Source organism: Thamnophis elegans, chromosome 16 (assembly GCF_009769535.1).
Source record: "Thamnophis elegans isolate rThaEle1 chromosome 16, rThaEle1.pri, whole genome shotgun sequence".
Lineage (NCBI taxonomy): Eukaryota > Metazoa > Chordata > Lepidosauria > Squamata > Colubridae > Thamnophis > Thamnophis elegans.
In genome coordinates this window covers 12,486,958-12,504,229 of record NC_045556.1, presented here as the reverse complement: position 1 = coordinate 12,504,229, position 17,272 = coordinate 12,486,958, and the positions used below count along the sequence as shown (strand labels likewise).

At 42.0% G+C, this 17,272-nt stretch overlaps 1 protein-coding gene across 1 annotated transcript; it reads left to right on the top strand.

Moving 5' to 3' along the window:
- The first annotated feature begins 3,346 nt into the window (after window positions 1-3,346).
- On the top strand, window positions 3,347-16,815 carry ABHD17C (abhydrolase domain containing 17C, depalmitoylase). The gene is given in 5 exon segments (XM_032232952.1): window positions 3,347-5,082; window positions 11,982-12,161; window positions 15,211-15,239; window positions 15,242-15,280; window positions 15,283-16,815. Coding segments are annotated over 5 exon segments (1,032 nt in total). The 5' UTR covers window positions 3,347-4,444; the 3' UTR covers window positions 15,429-16,815.
- The last annotated feature ends 457 nt before the right edge of the window (window positions 16,816-17,272 follow it).

Below are 17,272 nucleotides of genomic sequence, written 5' to 3'. Positions count from 1 at the left end.
AACCCTGCAAAATATTACTTAGAGTGTTATATGAACCACAATCTATAGTCTGTCAATATTCTTTTATTAAAATCATAGAAATAACTAAAAAAATCTATCTGCTCTTCACTAATTCTGCTTAGAGATGAAGGTGAAGATTTTTCAATTCTCATTTCATAATAACTGCTTGCCATTGTTGTTGATATTTCTTTCCAACAATACAGAGTGGATTGTCCTTCCCTTATTTCAGTTTCGTAATCTAGTCTACGGGGATGCAGTGGCTCAGTAGCTGACGCTGAGTTTATTGTTCAGAAAGGTTGACAGTTCGAATCCCTAGTGCCACCTAATGGAGTGAGTCCCGTTACTTGTCCCAGCTTCTGCCAACCCAGCAGTTCGAAAGTATGTAAAAATGCAAGTAAAAAAATAGGGATCACTTTGGTGGGAAGGTAACAACGTTCTGTGCGCCTTCGGAGTTTAGTCATGCCGGCCACATGACCATGGAGACGTCTTCGGACAGCGCTGGCTCTTCAGCTTTGAAATGGAGATGAGCACCCCCCCCCTAGAGTCGGGAATGACTAGCACATATGTGCGAGGGAAACCTTTAACTTTTAATCTAGTCTACAGCCTTGATATTTTCTGATTGTCTCCCATATAAGTATTGCGACAAATATTATATGGGACTGATGGGGAAGCCATTTGTATAAACAGAGAGCAAACCACAGTCCTTTCCAGCACTGGTGATATTACCTAGTTGGGTAAAGAAACGTCTGCAAGAAAACAGCCAAGTTTAAGAGAGCACCAAAAACTTTAAAATATTAACCATGTTTAACCCTCATTATATTAAAGGGTCAATCATTGTTTGCATAAGAATTACCACCTGCTTTGACTCTCCATCCATCTGGATCTCTCTCTCTCTCTCCCTCTCTTTCACAATATTTTTTCAAGTTTCAGTCTAGCCTATCGCCTTGAGATGTATCTGTATGTTGACTAGGCAAATTTGCTCTCAAATTTCTAGGCGAAAGGAAGCTCCAGTGTTGATATTTCCAACAAGGCAATGGTTATTCATTCAAGAAGAGTTGATATCTGAATGGAAGGTCTTGAGCTGATGATGGCGCAGAATAATCATGAGCAACTGTAGGATAAGTTTAAGAAAACAATGAAGGAGGAAATGGTAGGAAACGCACCCTGGGGCTTACGGCATCGCTCAAAGGAAATTGTTCCATTGGGGAAAGGATGGGTGGGGTTTTAAAAAAACAACCCCTTTTCTGTATTTCCTCCCATGACCTTTTTTTCCTTAAATGCTGATGTTAGCAGCAAGGCAGAGTAATCCTAATGGGATCATCAGGGTTGTTGCAGAAGTAAAATTGGCAGTCTAAAAAGGCAATTTACTGATATTTCTTTGCATTCACATTTTTCTTGGCATGTATCAAAGGAACTACTCCGTGGATGGTCTCTACTGTACAAGCCCTACCCTATGGAGATAGCTCTTGTCAGGATGTGGGAAACCAATGGAACTTTATTTTTTTTTAATTTTTTGCAGAATCAGGCTGAGTAATTTCCTTATATTGTGATATCAGCCAAAGCTCTTCTTAGCACGCTGTTGGTTTAGCTGATTTGCTTGCCTAATTTCGGTGCGTCAATTCTTCTTTTATGAAAGTTGGTTTTGGCGCCTTCAATACATCCAATTTCCACGTGGAGGGGGGGGGGGGGACAGAGTAACATCCTTCCTTACTATACAAGAAAATCCAGTATTTCCATTTCAAGGTCTCCAGTGAAAGAACAGAACAAGTAAAGCCATCAGCTACTTGGGTGGAAGTGTGTTAAGAATTACGACACTTCTATAAAAGAAGCGCTGGGATTTTATTACTGATGTCCTTACAACAGCATTGTGTTCTTGAAGTAGCAGTAACCTTAATTTGAGAAAATGGATTGAGACTTGCAGGCAGGGCCGGATTTAGATGAAAAGAGGCCCTAGGCTATTCCACTTATGAGGCCCTTTCACCTCCCATTTTAAGTTTGTAAATTGCATGAGAGACAATAAAATACATCATTACTGTGATATATATCAATATATATCAATATATATAGCTGGCCTCCCGACGGAGGGCGGCTCTGCTCTGCGGCAAAGGCAGCGAGGCCAGCGCCTCCCCTGCTGCGCTCAGCTGCCCGGCCGGCCCCCTCACCTCACTGCCTGGGTGGGCTCCGCGTCGACGGGGCGGCTACTGGGAGCGGCCGCGCCTCTCACACGACCGCCGGTGCCGGGAACGTGGGGGGGTCCCCAACTGCCGCGGTGCTGGAACGATCTTAACCAATACTTTTTATGTTGTTATTAGTCATATGCGTAGAATTTCTCCTTATTTTCGGTTCAGTGTTTTAGTGTTCACTGTTTTTAGAATAGTGTAATTTTAATTTTGCTAACCATTTGAATGTAGGCCCCTCTTGATCTTGAGGCCCTAGGCTGAAGCCTATTTAGCCTATAGGAAAATCCGGCCCTGCTTGCAGGATATAAAAATCAAACTAACAACCTGATCTATCATCCTAGTCCAACTAACTTGGAAGCAAATTTGAGCTATAATACTGAACATATAGAATAACGTAACCCGATAGAAAGTGTCCACAACACTGTCAAACTATTTAGTAAGGCTGTAATCTATTCTTTCATCTTTCATTTTACCTATCTCCTTTTCTGTTTATGACTATAGCTTTGTTGCTTATATCTCTATGATTTATATTGTTTCTGTTTCCTACTATGATTTATGTTGATTGCTTATTTAGTATCCTATGATTTATCTCTATGATGACTATGATCATGATTTATCACGCATGTCTTTTATGTATATTGAGAGCTTATGCACAGAAGATATTTGGCCAATACAGAATTCAATTCAATTCCTTCTATTCTATTCTATCCTATCCTATCCTATCCTATCCTATTCCTTCTTCTATGCTATGCTATCCCTATCCCTATTCGTGTTTTGCTTAAGGCTGAGGTCAGGACTTTTGTAATGCCAAACAAGTCTATTCAGAAGCAACCCCCTCTCCCTTGGACAAAGTGGGGATTTCTCCCATGTCAGTCTGCACAGATAAACTTCAGACACGGATGAAGCCGAGGTCGTCTGAACAGGACCAGCTAACGCACCGGCTGCCTACACGTGCCAAAAGCCGGCTAAACTAGGGCGGGATTGTTCTGAAGCAGCAGCAGTTTTAGCTGCGCCTGTCCAGGGGGCAGTAATAAATCGCGGCAGGACTCTATGGTTAATAATAGGGAGAAGGGACGAAAAGCGGCGGAGAATGCGCAGGCGCAGAAGGGGTGAGACGGAGAATGGGGAGGAAAAAAACCCAGCCGCTCTTCTGTTTGGTTGGTTGGACTCTTCCTTTCCCCCCTCCCTCTGTTTTTTCTCTCTCTTCCGGCGGTGCGCTGTATAGTGCTGCTCTTTCGCGGTCCAGCCGTGGGAACGGGGCGGCCCATGATCCGGAAGTGAACCCTCGCTTGATTGGGAGGAGGGAAAGGTAGTCCGGGGAGGAAGAAGACGAGGTCGAAAGGGAGGCCCCGGTCTTGCTCCGAAGCCGCCGGCTAGGCCTCCTTCCCGCTTCCGAAGTCTCGGGACGCCCCTGCAGCCGCGTGGAGGGCGAAGGACGCGGGAGGAGGAGGAGGGACCGCCTGACTATCCGGGCCTGGTTTTCTCTCGAGGCCTTCTCGCTCCGTCCCTTGGAGCCACCCTACCCCCGTTTCCTCAAGGCCGCCTTGAACGCGGAGAAGCCCCTCAGACTGGCTTAGGGGCGGGGTTCCTTTTGGCAGGGTGGGCTCTTTGTGAGTCTGCTTGGGTGGGGGTCTCCCTAACTTTAAGGGGAAGGGGATACAGCCAAAGGGTGGGGGAAGGGCTGTAGCCGAGGCTGAGGGGGAGAGTTTCAAACAAGGTAGGTGGGAGTCCCAAGCATTGGAAGCCTTCAGGTGTTAAAGAGAGCGAGGGAGGGGTATTTGGGGTGATTTGAGAGGGGCTTCGTTCATTTTGAGAGAGGGCTTACTTCATTGTGAGAGGGGGCTTCCTTGAGGAAGGGTATCAAATCTTAGAGTAGGGGCTGCCATAATTTCATTTCCCCCCCCCCCAAAAAAAAGCCCCATAAAGGTGCTGAGAATTAATAGAGTGGCGCTCTCCATAAGCCAGGAAGGATCTTGGGCATCTTCCATGTGGGTTTAGGGGGAGTCTGTAACGATCATGCCAGGTTTAGGTACCTGGGGTAGGTGACAGTTCAGAAGAGAAGGCTTCATGGTGGGATAAAAAGAGAGGCTGAATGCCCAGCAGCTGAAGGCCACACCCGGAAACCCATCCTTATTGGGGCTGAGGAGGCATTTCAGGAGCAAAAATTGAGGATGGACTTCGTTTCTTGGCGGCCATTCAGGTTGTTCCTAGAAGCCATGGACTTCTTGGATGTGAATTTGTAAGAGTGTAATCCCTGTGAGTTGATGAAACGGGTTGCCTCTGATCTGCGTCGCTTGAAGGGAAACAACGTTTCCTCCGGGATCGTCTCCCGAGTCCTTTTCCTGTCTCTTTCTCGGTGTGGTTTTTTTCATCCAGCGTCTCTGATGCCAGAACAAGGCCCCAGGATGAACGGTTTCTCTCTAGGTGAGCTGTGTTGGCTCTTCTGCTGCCCGCCTTGCCCCAGTCGCATAGCGGCCAAACTGGCTTTTTTGCCCCCGGAACCCACCTACACTGTGATGCAACTAGAACAGCAAGAAAGCGCTGCTACGGTGGGGACGCCGACCAGCAGCTGTAGCCTCCATTTGACTGAACGGGCCGACTGGCAGTATTCCCAACGAGAACTGGATGCCGTTGAAGTCTTCTTTTCGCGCACAGCCCGGGATAATCGGCTCGGGTGCATGTTTGTTCGCTGTGCTCCTTCCAGCCGGTATACCCTGCTTTTCTCTCATGGCAATGCTGTCGACCTGGGGCAGATGTGCAGCTTCTATATTGGCCTCGGCTCCCGCATCAACTGCAATGTCTTCTCCTATGATTACTCGGGTTATGGAGTCAGCACTGGTAAACCATCGGAAAAAAACCTCTATGCCGACATCGATGCAGCTTGGCAGGCTTTAAGAACAAGGTAAATGAACAAGATGAGCAAAAAATACCTGAGGAAATGGTGGCAGGTAGTTTTAATCGCATCTTTGGGGCACTAAGACACTGAGCTTGTTGATCAGCAAGGTCGGCAGTTCAGCGGTTCGAATCCCTAGCGCCGCGTAACAGAGTGAGCTCCCGTTACTTGCCCCAGCTTCTGCCAACCTAGCAGTTCGAAAGCAGGTAAAAATGCAAATAGAAAAATAGGAGCCGCCTTTAGTGAGAAAGTAACAACGTTCTGTGCGCCTTCGGTGTTTAGTCATGCCGGCCACATGACCACGGAGACGTCTTCAGAAAGCGCTGGCTCTTCAGTTTTGAAACGCAGATGAGCACCGCCTCCTAGAGTCTGGAACGACTAGCACATATGTGAGGGGAACCTTTACTGTACTTGTTTGGAGCAAAACGATTATGAGAGTTGTCACTGATGCAGCTGTGTTGACTATTGTATTCTTTTTGTTGTTGTTTGTTTGCAGTCATGTTTGCAATGCTGACTTTGTTGCAATCCCAAATATTCAGTTACAAGAGACCTTTGTGCTCCTTAAATAGAAAGCTGCTTACTGCCAATACACAACAGTTGATGTTTAAAGCACAGTTTCTTGAGTGTCTCAGATTGAACTGAAAATGGGAGGTTGCTACCAGGGACTCACAAGCCTTTAATTGTATGTCAGGTAACAAAAGACAATAGTGATGTTTTGCAATTTATCTCTTTACTGTGAGATTTGGTTTTCTGCATTCTTAGACAACACAACAATTTTATGGTGACAGTCAAAATATAGCTATGGTTGTATTGTGCTAACTAGGTAGTATCAAACCTATTAGATTGCTTAACCTGTAATACATAGATGAGGACAGTCATATAAAAATCCTTCCCTTGCCAAGATAGATTTTAATAAATTCAAAGTTCTTTTTCACAACCCATAATAATCAGGAAGTGTAGCATTTGTTGGCTTTTAGGGCTTTGACTTCATGAAAGATCATGTTAGCTGAGAACTCTGAAATTCAGGAAGTTGAGGTAGCATACTTTAATCTTTGGCAGGTTGTTGCTGGTATAATATAAAGAAGATTGATAGCAAACGTGCTTTGGATTTAGCAGTTTAACGTGAGTATATCAGTTAGTGTCTGGCTTGACATTAATATTGAATAACTGCAGTCTTGAAGACAGATGTTAGGAGATTGTTCAAGTCCATACTGGCCAATGAGAGCAATCAACTTTGAGGTTGAAGTCTTTTATATTTTCTTCCAGCTCCCTGATCTCAATGAAGAGGAAATGAAAATTATGTTCGTTACCTGGAAATGACTCCATTTGAGCATAATAGAAGGAATTACAGGTAGTCTTCAACTTAATTAGGACCCAAATTTCTATTGCTAAGCAAGCCTTTGGTCAAATGAGACCTGCATTTTTATGACCTTTTTTTGCCATGGTGGTTAAGTAAATCTGACTTCCTCGGTTTACTTTGCTTGACTAAAGCCTGCAAATGCTGATCACATGACCCCTGGCAGATTGCAACAGTCATAAATATGGTTTCCAAGTATCCAAATTTTATGGGATGCTATGGCGGTTATAAGTATGAAGATCTGCTATAAGGCATTCTTTCAGTTCCATTGTAACTGTCGCTAAACAAACGATTGTAAATCAAGGACCCCCTGTATTAGTTATGCCCAACCTTACATAGGATACAGGCTATGTTCTCTGAATAGCAATCTCTCAGTTTGGGATATACTAGTTAGTATTGTTGCCATTCTTGCAGTCAGCTGGAGCTTAGCTCAGCTCAGCTCAAAGATGTTTTATTTTTACTGTCTCCTATTTTGAAATGAACAACAGAAAACAGAGTTGCAAGGGACCTTGGAAGTCTTCTAGTCCAACCCCTGCTCAAGCAGGAAACTCTACACCATTTCAGACAAGTCAGTTGAGATCAGAGAGTGAAATTCCTTCCATCCTAAAGAAATTGAGGTCTGATTTTCCCCCAATCCTTCCTTCACACAGATTCCTTTATCCTGATGAAAAATCGAGATCCTTTCATTTTGCATCTGTGTATTTTTATCATTTCTGTAAGTAAGAGGAACTATCTAAAGCTGTTTGGAACATGGTGTCTCCCTTTCCAACTGTGATGAATTCACACATATTTAGCTCTTAATGTTTTATTCTTTGTGCAGTGTCAGACAAGTTTGTTTTTTCTAAACCAGAAAGGTGCATGCTGTGTGCTCACCATAGAATAATCACAGGTAATACATTAGTCACAGCCCTATTTAATAAAAGTACTGAGCATATTCAGTTGGAGAACTGAGATACAATGAGCTGGCATAATTTTTGCTGAGCAGAGCTTTCTGTTTTAATTGCAAAGTAATATTCAGTAACTGGTAACAGAGAAAAGCAATTGTTCAGAGGTCTGATCAGGCTAGGATCTCCTTATCCTGAGCCGAGAAAGATTAATTTCTTTCTTCCTCGGTTGCCTTCATTCCAAAAGACTTTCTAAAAAGTGAAATAGAGAATCAGAGCAATGCTGCAAGAGAAGGTTTGTTTCATGCACATCCTGCACTTAACCACTGGTTTATTTCCCAATTGGATTTAGATGATGTGTGAAGCTGTGATATAACTCAACGGTCTTGAAATAAATAACTCCTTGTGTGATTAAGTCAGCAGTGTTTAATCTTTCCCATGGTCAAGCTTTTATTTATTGCTTAGAATTGTATCCAAGTCTTTGGACAGTGATTCAAGTCAAGATACTAGTTTCCAGATTCGCTAGGAGGCAAAAGTACATTGAGTTAGCTATACTTTAAAACATTTTTTGCTAAGGTGATCCCTTTTAATTTTTTTGCTTTTAAGTGAAAATATTAATTCTTTAGCATGTGTTAAATGATAGGTTCTGGATTTCAAAAAAACAAACAGCGGTAACTTAAAAATGCTTTTCTCGCAAGTCAGTAACCAACTTTCTGATATAAACCTATAAACCAACTAATGTCTGGCTTTTATACCTTGGGCTGCATTATTTTTGCCATGTTTGCCCTTCGCCGTGTTTTATAAACCATACCAGTTGGTTTTGTGCACACACTAATCCACAATGGAGGGGAAAAAAGATACAATGTGAGAATCGAGACTATTCAACAACAGTGGCTTAAAAATCCTTATTGGTTGTTATGTGCATATACATTGCATAAGCACCAAAGTTATCACAAGGTTAAGTCTACACCCCACTGCTGTAGGAAGTTTACATGGGGTGTCTCCATTTTATCTCCCCCCAAAAAAGAGAGCCTTTGAGGTAGATTTGGTAGAGACAGTAACTTAACCAAAGTCACTAAGTGAATTTGTCTGGATGAAGATGGGTTTGGATCTCCAGAATAGGACTATTTGTTATATAGTTGTTGTTGTTTTTAAATGGTCTGGTTTCCTGGGGCCATTTTGACTCATCGCGGGTGGGTGCTTATTTATAAGACAGCTTCCTGTTAATATAGATGCCTGTCAAGTATTCAGATGGGGGCGGGGAGCTTGTATTCTGTCCCAGAAAGCCTGGAGGAGAACTTCCTCTGATAGGTATCTATTGCAGAATTGTTCGCCAGAGCTTGAGTTTGAATATGTGTATCACTCCCAATTAAAACAAAACACCGTAAAGAAATGTAGCTTCCTTCTCAATTATTAATTGCTTGGTCAGTGAAGGGACTCCTTAAGTGGCTCCCTGCTCGTGATAAGCAATCCTTGAGATTTCTAATACTTCCTTTGCTGAAGGACATCTTCAATTAAATAACTGAACTAATTAAACGTACGTACAAAAGTTAGTTTTTCTGAACAAACCGGAATGATAAAAAAAAAAAAAAACATTGTGCAAGTGTTTATGGTGGTTGTAACTTGAAAACCCAGGCTTTTGTGTTTAAACTTATCCATTGCAAAATTTTATGCCAGGCTTTGCAAAGAATTCCCTTATGTTGAAGAAGTCCAATAGTACTGGGTACCAATGTTATCAGTTGGTGTAAGAAGCGGCAGTTGCATTGAGCTCCGTCCACCCTTTTCTATAGAAAAATAACCTGGGAATTCAGAGAGTAAGAGGCAACTAGCTTTGAGTAACAGTTTGCACAAAGAACCATATTGGAAAAGCCAATGTAATATTTGTTCTCGTACTAATGTTCCAGATTGGTGAAGGGTAACACTATCCCAGAGCCGTATTTGCAAAAGGACAGATGGAGCAAGTCCCAAGGGGTTTTTATTTAAGCTGCCTTGGAATCTTTATGGAATTAAAAAGGTAGCATGGTAATAAAAATCCTTTGTGTGCTTTTCAGAAAAGGAGAGGAGTAACGGGGACAGGAATAGCAATATTATTTAGACTTATACGCTGCTTTACAGCTCTCTGAGCAGTTTACAGAGTCAGCCTCTCGCCCCCAACAATTTGGTCCCTCATTTTACCCATCTTGGAAGGATAGAAGGCTGAATCATACCTTGAGCCAGTGAGACTCGAACTGCTGGCAGTCAGCATTCTAACTGCTGCACCACCACGGCTCTTATATTTTCAGGGATCTGGGCAAAAAGAGAACTAATAAGCCAATTGGGGTATAAAGTATGCTTCAAATCCAGCAAAAAGGATGAGAAAATATATTGCAAAGTTTAAATGTTTTGAGACAGTTCAGGATCGAACTGCACACAGCTGGCAGGCATCAGAATTAGCCTGCAGTACTGCATTGTAACCACTGCACAACCACGGCTCTTTATGTGATTTGTTTTGGTACAATTTCGGGGGGGGGAGTTTTTTAGAATTTCACATTCTAAAATATTTCTGTAAGTTAGAAAATATCACCCCAATATTGTGGGAGAAGGATCTTGTTGGGGGTGAATAATAGCTTGCAAGGCAGCAAACCCAGTCCTGTTGAAGCATCAGTCTGGTTCCTCTTCTAGCTTAATAGCTATGTTTTTATATGCATCCACTCCTTCTCCCCCCCCACCCAAAAAAAAACCTCACAAAAGGCTGATTATTGGACAACAAGAGGCAAAGAGTTGGATGCTTGTTTATCTGATCCTGAACTGTAAAAGGAGAGGAAAAAACTTTGAAATCTTCTTTTCTTGGCATTTTTGTGTATCAGAACATACCAGATCTGGTACATTAGTAGTTTTGTCATAACAAATTGCCTCTCACAGCAGCGCAGATACTTGTTTACAGTTTATGAATAATGTTGCAGATCTGACGTTCCCTCCCTTCTTTCACACAGTTTTATTTTTTTAAAAGCAATGCTATTGTGGTCTTAAACTCTTGCCGTGTTAAATTGGTTTGGGAAAGCTGGACCTGTCATTTCTGGTGTACCTTGGTTCATCTATGTGGACACTGTGTTTTATTTCAGAATGCAAGTATGCTGTCAGCCAGTCCCAAAATGTACCAAACTTTTACCTTTTCAACCCTGTATCTTTCCACTGTGTCCATTTTTCTACTCCCTTCCTCCAAGCATGCGCTTGGCATCCTGTCTTTTTAGGGATTTTTTTTTGTAAGAGATCATCTGTCCAGGAGCAGTTTGCTCATAAATTTTATTCTGCATGTTCCATAAAGCCACATTTTCTGTTTTCTTAGAGACGTTTCCCCCCTCCCTTTTTCCTTCAAAGAAAATATTTTTAAGAGTGAATCCACAACTCGCCTTTAAAATGCATGGGGCACTCTAAACCCGAACTACTAGGGACTTAACTCAGACAGCCCAAAATCTATACTGCAAGACGAATATGCTTGAGTAATGCTTTAAATAAAGGGGACACGGTGGCCGCGTGGCTAAAATGCTGAGCTTGTCAATCAAAAAGGTTGGCAGTTCAGCGGTTCGAATCCCTAGCGCCACATAACAGAGTGAGCTCCCGTTACTTGCCCCAGTTTCTACCAACCTAGCAGTTCGACAGCATGTAAAAATGGAAGTAGAAAAATGGGAGCCACCTTTGGTGGGAAGGGAACAGCTTTCCGTGTGCCTTCCACATTTAGTCATGCTGGCCACATGACCACGGAGACATCTTCAGACAGCGCTGGCTCTTCGGCTTTGAAATGGAGATGAGCACTGCTCCCTAGAGTTGGGAATGATTAGCACATATGTGCAAGGAGAACCTTTACCTTTACCTTTTAATGCTTTAAGTATAACTATGTCATTATCTTATGCATGCACCAAAATCAATCATGCCATAGTCATATACACTTTACGATGAATGCCGTAGTGTCTTCATACCAGCCATTTTGAAATAAGCAGGTTTTCCCACTTTAGAAGCAGGGAAACTGAGGCAGAAATAAATGATCATTCAGATCCACCGAGTGCCCTTGTAAAGAACTCAGAAAAGTTTCATGCCTAGGCCTGGGGAAGCCTGGTGTGGTAGATATTTGATCAAATGATGTATAATAATTAATTGCCCCTTTCATTCGTGTTTCCTGGCATCCCTTCTGCGCCCCAACCTCTCCTAACATCATCTTCCTGCATGAGGAACTTGGCATTGGCTATCCTGAAATATTGATATCTAGCTGAAATAGAAAGTATTAAGAAAATTTATTAAACGCTAGGAATATGGCAACATGTGAAACATATTCTCTGACAGAGAAATATAGTGGTAGTTACTGTCCAGATATACAGAATTAAGGCCAAAAAGATAACTTGGTTGATAAATTTGTGCTTTTTGTCTTTCCTTGTATATTTCCCATTATCATGCCCCAAGTGTAATTCATGTGTTGCATATGAACTATATATAAAGCCATATCAATAATATATATCCCAAAACTGTACAAAACCAACCCAGGATTTGACAGTGTGTTTAGTATATATCTTATATCTAAAAAAAAGTTGGCCTTTTTTCCCCCTAAAAATCTAAAAAATGGGTTAACAAAAAGGAATAAATGACTTTTTAAAAAATAAGGCACATATCTGATCTACTTTGCTTTCCCTTTACAGGTATGGCGTCAGTCCTGAAAACATCATTCTGTACGGGCAGAGTATTGGAACTGTTCCCACGGTAGACCTGGCATCTCGGTATGAGTGTGCAGCTGTGATCCTTCATTCACCTTTGATGTCTGGATTGAGGGTAGCTTTCCCTGACACCAGAAAAACATACTGCTTTGATGCTTTCCCAAGGTATGTGCAGAATTCCATTGGTGGGAAGCATCATTCATTAAATAACAGTTACATTCCATGTGTAGCCGTAAAGAAAAAAACTTATAAGTACATTGTAAATCGTGAAAGGGGTAATAATAATAATCGGGGTCTCTATTCTCTAACAGAATAGCAGCACAGCAGAGCTGGACAGAATTAGAGGGGGGGAAATAGCTAAATTCCATTCTTTCTGAAATAAATCTGATCTTTGGGGTGATTACCTAGAGCTTGGAGTGGGTGTGTGATATTAGACTTAAGTGGTTGTGAAATGAGTCTGTTCTCTGCAAAATATGTAAAGCTGATTAGCAACTAAGCACAAACTGGTTGTGCATTGTTCTTCCTGGTGAGAGGAAGTGGGCAAGTTTGAAAATGCCATTTAGAAAGTTTTCATAGAATTGGCAGTACAAACGTTGGACTAGTGGGAAAAACAAAACAAAAAAGTATAACTACAGAAAACAGAATTTCACAGACAGGCAGGGCTGCCAGCAGGCTCCCTCAGCTCCTTCTCTTTTGGATTCTCAAGACTATTCTTTTTCAGCAAGAAAAGAAGATTCGAGATACGTTGGGCTCCAACAGCTGGAAAAGCCCTTCTGACTGTCATAAGGAAGTCTCCTTCTGCCTACCTCCTATCTGCTAGTTTTGCTGCTTTATTCCTGCGGGCCCACCAGACATTTACAGTAAAGCAAAATATTTTCCCCTGAAACATGCCAGACTGATCTCATTGCAGTACATGGACAGCTTTGTTAATTCCTTGAAGGCAGCTTCTAGGGGAATGTCCTTTATCAGACACTATCAATTACGGAGGAGCCCAAGTGCAAACATTTACATAACATTTTCCAGTTCCTATTTTTTTTTAAATTTAGTCTGCATACGATATCTATAAGGGATGCAGTGGCTCAATGGCTAAGATGCTGAGCTTGTCGATCAGAAAGTTTGGCAGTTCGAATCCCTAGCGCTGCGTAACGGAGTGAGCTCCTGTACTTGTCCCAGCTTCTGCCAACATAGCAGTTCAAAAGCACGTAAAAATGCAAGTAGAAAAATAGGAGCCACCATTGGTGGGAAGGTAACAGTTTTCTGTGCCCTTTGGGCATTTAGTCATGCCTGCCACATGACCATGGAGACATCTTTGGACAGCGCTGGCTCTTCGGCTTTGAAACGGAGATGAGCACCGCCCCCTAGAGTCGGGAACAACTAGCACATATGTGCGAGGGGAACCTTTACCTTTACCTTACGATATCTATTGATATCTTTTCATCCAAACATGGAAAGTGGGGATATGTTCTCAGGCAGAAGGGAATTCTGATTCTCCAGATGCTGCTGGACGTTAACACCAGTGACTGTAACAAGTGTAGCCTAGGGAGGAGGATGCTGAGAGTAGCAGTTCAATAGTGGGAGATGCACAAATGTCAAAAAGGTTCTCAGGTACCAGAGCATCAGCTGGCCTGCGCTGTCCTCTAGTTCAGCAGTCCCCTACCTTTCCAGCTGGGGGCCCCCGCATGGCAGTGAGAAAGAGGAGAGGAGTGGCAGGCTTTAGAATGGAATAGAATAGAGCTGGAAGGGACCTTGGAGGTCTTCTAGTTCAGCCCCTGCTCAAGCAGGAGAACCCTATACAATTTCAGATAAGTGGCTGTCTAATTGTTTCTTAAAAACCTCCAGTGATGAAGCACCCACAACTTCCAAAAGCAAGCTATTGCACTGGTTAATTGGCTTCATTGTTAGGAAGTTTCTCCTCAATTCCAGATTGCTTCTCCCTTTGATCAGTTTCCAACCATTGTTTCTTGCCCTGCCTTCTGGTGCCTTGGAGAATAATTTGACCCCCTCTTCTTTGTGGCAGCCCCTCAAATATGGGAATACTGCTATCATGTCGTCGTCCCCCCCCCTCCTTCTTTTCTCTAGACTAGCCAAACCCAAATCCTGCCGCCGCCCTTCATATGTTTTAGTCTCCAGGCTTTTGATCATCTTAGTTGCTCTTCTCTGAACATTTTTCAAGATCAAGGCACACGTGCACAGCTCCATCTGGGCAAGTGGTGCGCACACACGCCCTCCACTCGCACGAATGGCGCTTCCCACGAGAGCGGAGGGGTGTTGTGCTCGCGCGCGAAGCTCCATTCACGCAAATGGAGCTTGCCCCCTGCTCGTATGAGCGGAGCTTCGCACATAATACGCACCTGTCCTTTTCTCCTGCGGTCCGTTTTCAAACAAGCCACAGCTTGGTAGTGGGTCCGGGCCCTGATCTAGTTGTTTGAAAAGGATGCTTTGATACCGGTCTAGTGCTTTTGCTACTGAATCTCTCCATAGAATGGATGGCTTCCTCTTTTTTAAGAAATTCAGGCCAGTGGCTGATGGCCTCCTTCTTCTTTTTTTTTATAATATAATTTTTATTTTTATTACATAGACAACACATACACGCAACAATAAAAAAACAGAAAGAACATCATCACATGCAGCATGTCGTTTGGTTACAGGTGTTTTAACATCCATATTCTCGAATAACATTTACCTTATCTCAGATTTTTCGTCTAGTATAACTAAATACCTCACTTTCATTGTACAGTATATGTTCAATTACAATTAGTATTATTTTTTTCCAATAAATCATAATTCCCTTACATTCTTGATTGTCTATTTGATAACTATACCTTTTTATAATCCCCATGTGATAGAATTTTTTTTTACCAATCTATTTGTATATCACTATTTTCAATTATGCATAATTCCACCAATCAACTATCAGGTATGCTTGATGTTCATTATTATCCTTGTACATATGGCCGCCTTCATTAGAATCCTTAAGACAGTGTTTCTCAACCTTGGCAACTTGAAGATGTCTGGACTTCAACTCCCAGAATTCCCCAGCCAGCGAATGCTGGCTGGGGAATTCTGGGAGTTGAAGTCCGGACATCTTCAAGTTGCCAAGGTTGAGAAACACTGCCTTAAGGTTCCTGAACAAAAAGTTTCAAGGAACAACCAATATGATTGAATGCTGCACCCTCTTTAATAACGTAATTTACCTTTGTGCTTCTTTCCTCAGCATTGACAAGATTTCAAAAGTCACCTCTCCGTTTTGGTGATCCATGGTACTGAAGACGAAGTCATCGATTTTTCCACGGTTTGGCAATGTATGAGCGATGCCCCCGGGCTGTGGAGCCCCTTTGGGTGGAAGGGGCTGGCCACAATGACATAGAGCTCTATGCACAATACCTAGAACGACTAAAACAGTTCATATCTCACGAACTTCCTAATTCTTGAGGACACCTACAGTACTTGATATATACTTTTTTTTCCCTTTCATTTTTTCCCTTTGCTTTTTTATTTTTACCTCATTTAACTGTGAATAGAAGAATTTACCTGTTTTTGCACATGCATTAACTGGATTAACTGTCATAGCTTTATACTATGAAGAAAAAGCCCTTTGGATAGGGTGAGATCCAATCAAGTCTTGACTGTCTCCCTTTTTTATATCAGGAAGCTATTCTAATGGCCACTACTGTAACCCACACAATATTTTGTACTTTCCTTACACTAGAAGCGCTGGCGATGTAGAAGGACATTGGATGAACGCGAGGACACTATTTAATCTAAGTGCAGGATAATATTTCCACATTTTCCTATCCTGCCCTTCAGGTAGCTTGTCTTAGATATCTGTATGTATAGGGATTTTCTTTTTCTCTCCCTCTTTTTAAAATCTTCCCATGATCTGGAATGTAAAGGACCTGGATCGCAGCTTCAGTCTCGGAGCATTTCCCATGTCACATTTTCAAACTGTTGTTATTGTAACCGGAAAGGAATTTTGTGGTGATTTTTCATTGTGTTTCTTAGGGGATCATTTGGGGTGACTTTTCCTTCCTAACTATAATGTTGAATGAAAAATTTCTGGAGAATGCCCACAGTTTGGTACTCTGAGGCAATTCTCGAGCAGCATTTCAATTGTCTTTTTTTTTTTCTTTTTTTGCAAATTTACAAAATGAAATACTTGGAAAGTTTAATAACTACACGGACATGAATTCTTTTAAAAACAATAAAAACTGGAAGAAATGTACAAATTTACTAATCCCATTCCTAAAATAATGTTCTCAATCTTAAATAAGAGCCAGCTTTGGCAGTTACATGTGTGACTTGCATTCCTTTTAAAGGTTGTTTTTTTTTTTCAAAAAAAAATATTGTATATAAGTGGGTTTCCGTTAATGCATAACTCCTGGCGATTTATAAAATTTAAGTCTAGTTAAAACAAATTCTGGTATTGAGTATGTTTTGTTATAAGTTTTTATCCCTGCCTTGCTTTGCTATTAAAAGGTTTTATAAGATTACCAGGACAACTAACAAATTGCACATTCGTTTTTTGATGAATTTGCCTAACTCTTTCATTGAAACTGGTCCTTTTTTGTTTGTTTGTTTGTTTTATTCTTTGGGGAATTTTTTTTCATTCTGACACTGGAATTGCACAGAATATGCAAAACACTCTTTAAATCATTACACTAAAAGGCCTAAAGTTTTGTCCCCAAGTTTAACGGCCTTAAATGTACTGTAAGCCTTTGATTGTTGTACAAACAGATTGCAATTGATTATGGTTTGTGTATTTGTTGCCAGAACGCAACAACAGTGGTTGTAATGGAATAAAGGATGCATGGAATAGAGATTGCCAATTATTGTATTGCTTTTTCTTAATCACTGTACTGTAAATGGAGAATGCATAACCCAGGGGTCGGCAACCTTAAACACTCAAAGAGCCACAAAGGTCCTAACCAGAAGCTCCCCATTCAATTCTGGAGCCGACCGGAAATCCGGTTTCCCCACCATAGAGTCTCCTCCTAGTGAAGCATCCTTTTTCCTCTACCTGTCCTAATCGAAAGCTCTACCAATTGTGGAGCTGACCCGTGACAGGGAGCCGCAGCCAAGGGATGAAAGAGCCACATGCGGCTCCAGAGCCATGGGTTGCCGACCCCTGGCATAACCAAATATTTCTGTTGGTGTCTGCCAAAGGAAGAGAGAAGGTTTCACTTGAGATACTATTTTTGTTGCAATATGGAAGCATGGCGGCTCTTAATGATGTTGCTGTTGGAATCAAACAGGGAAATTTAAATCGCTAATCTCCA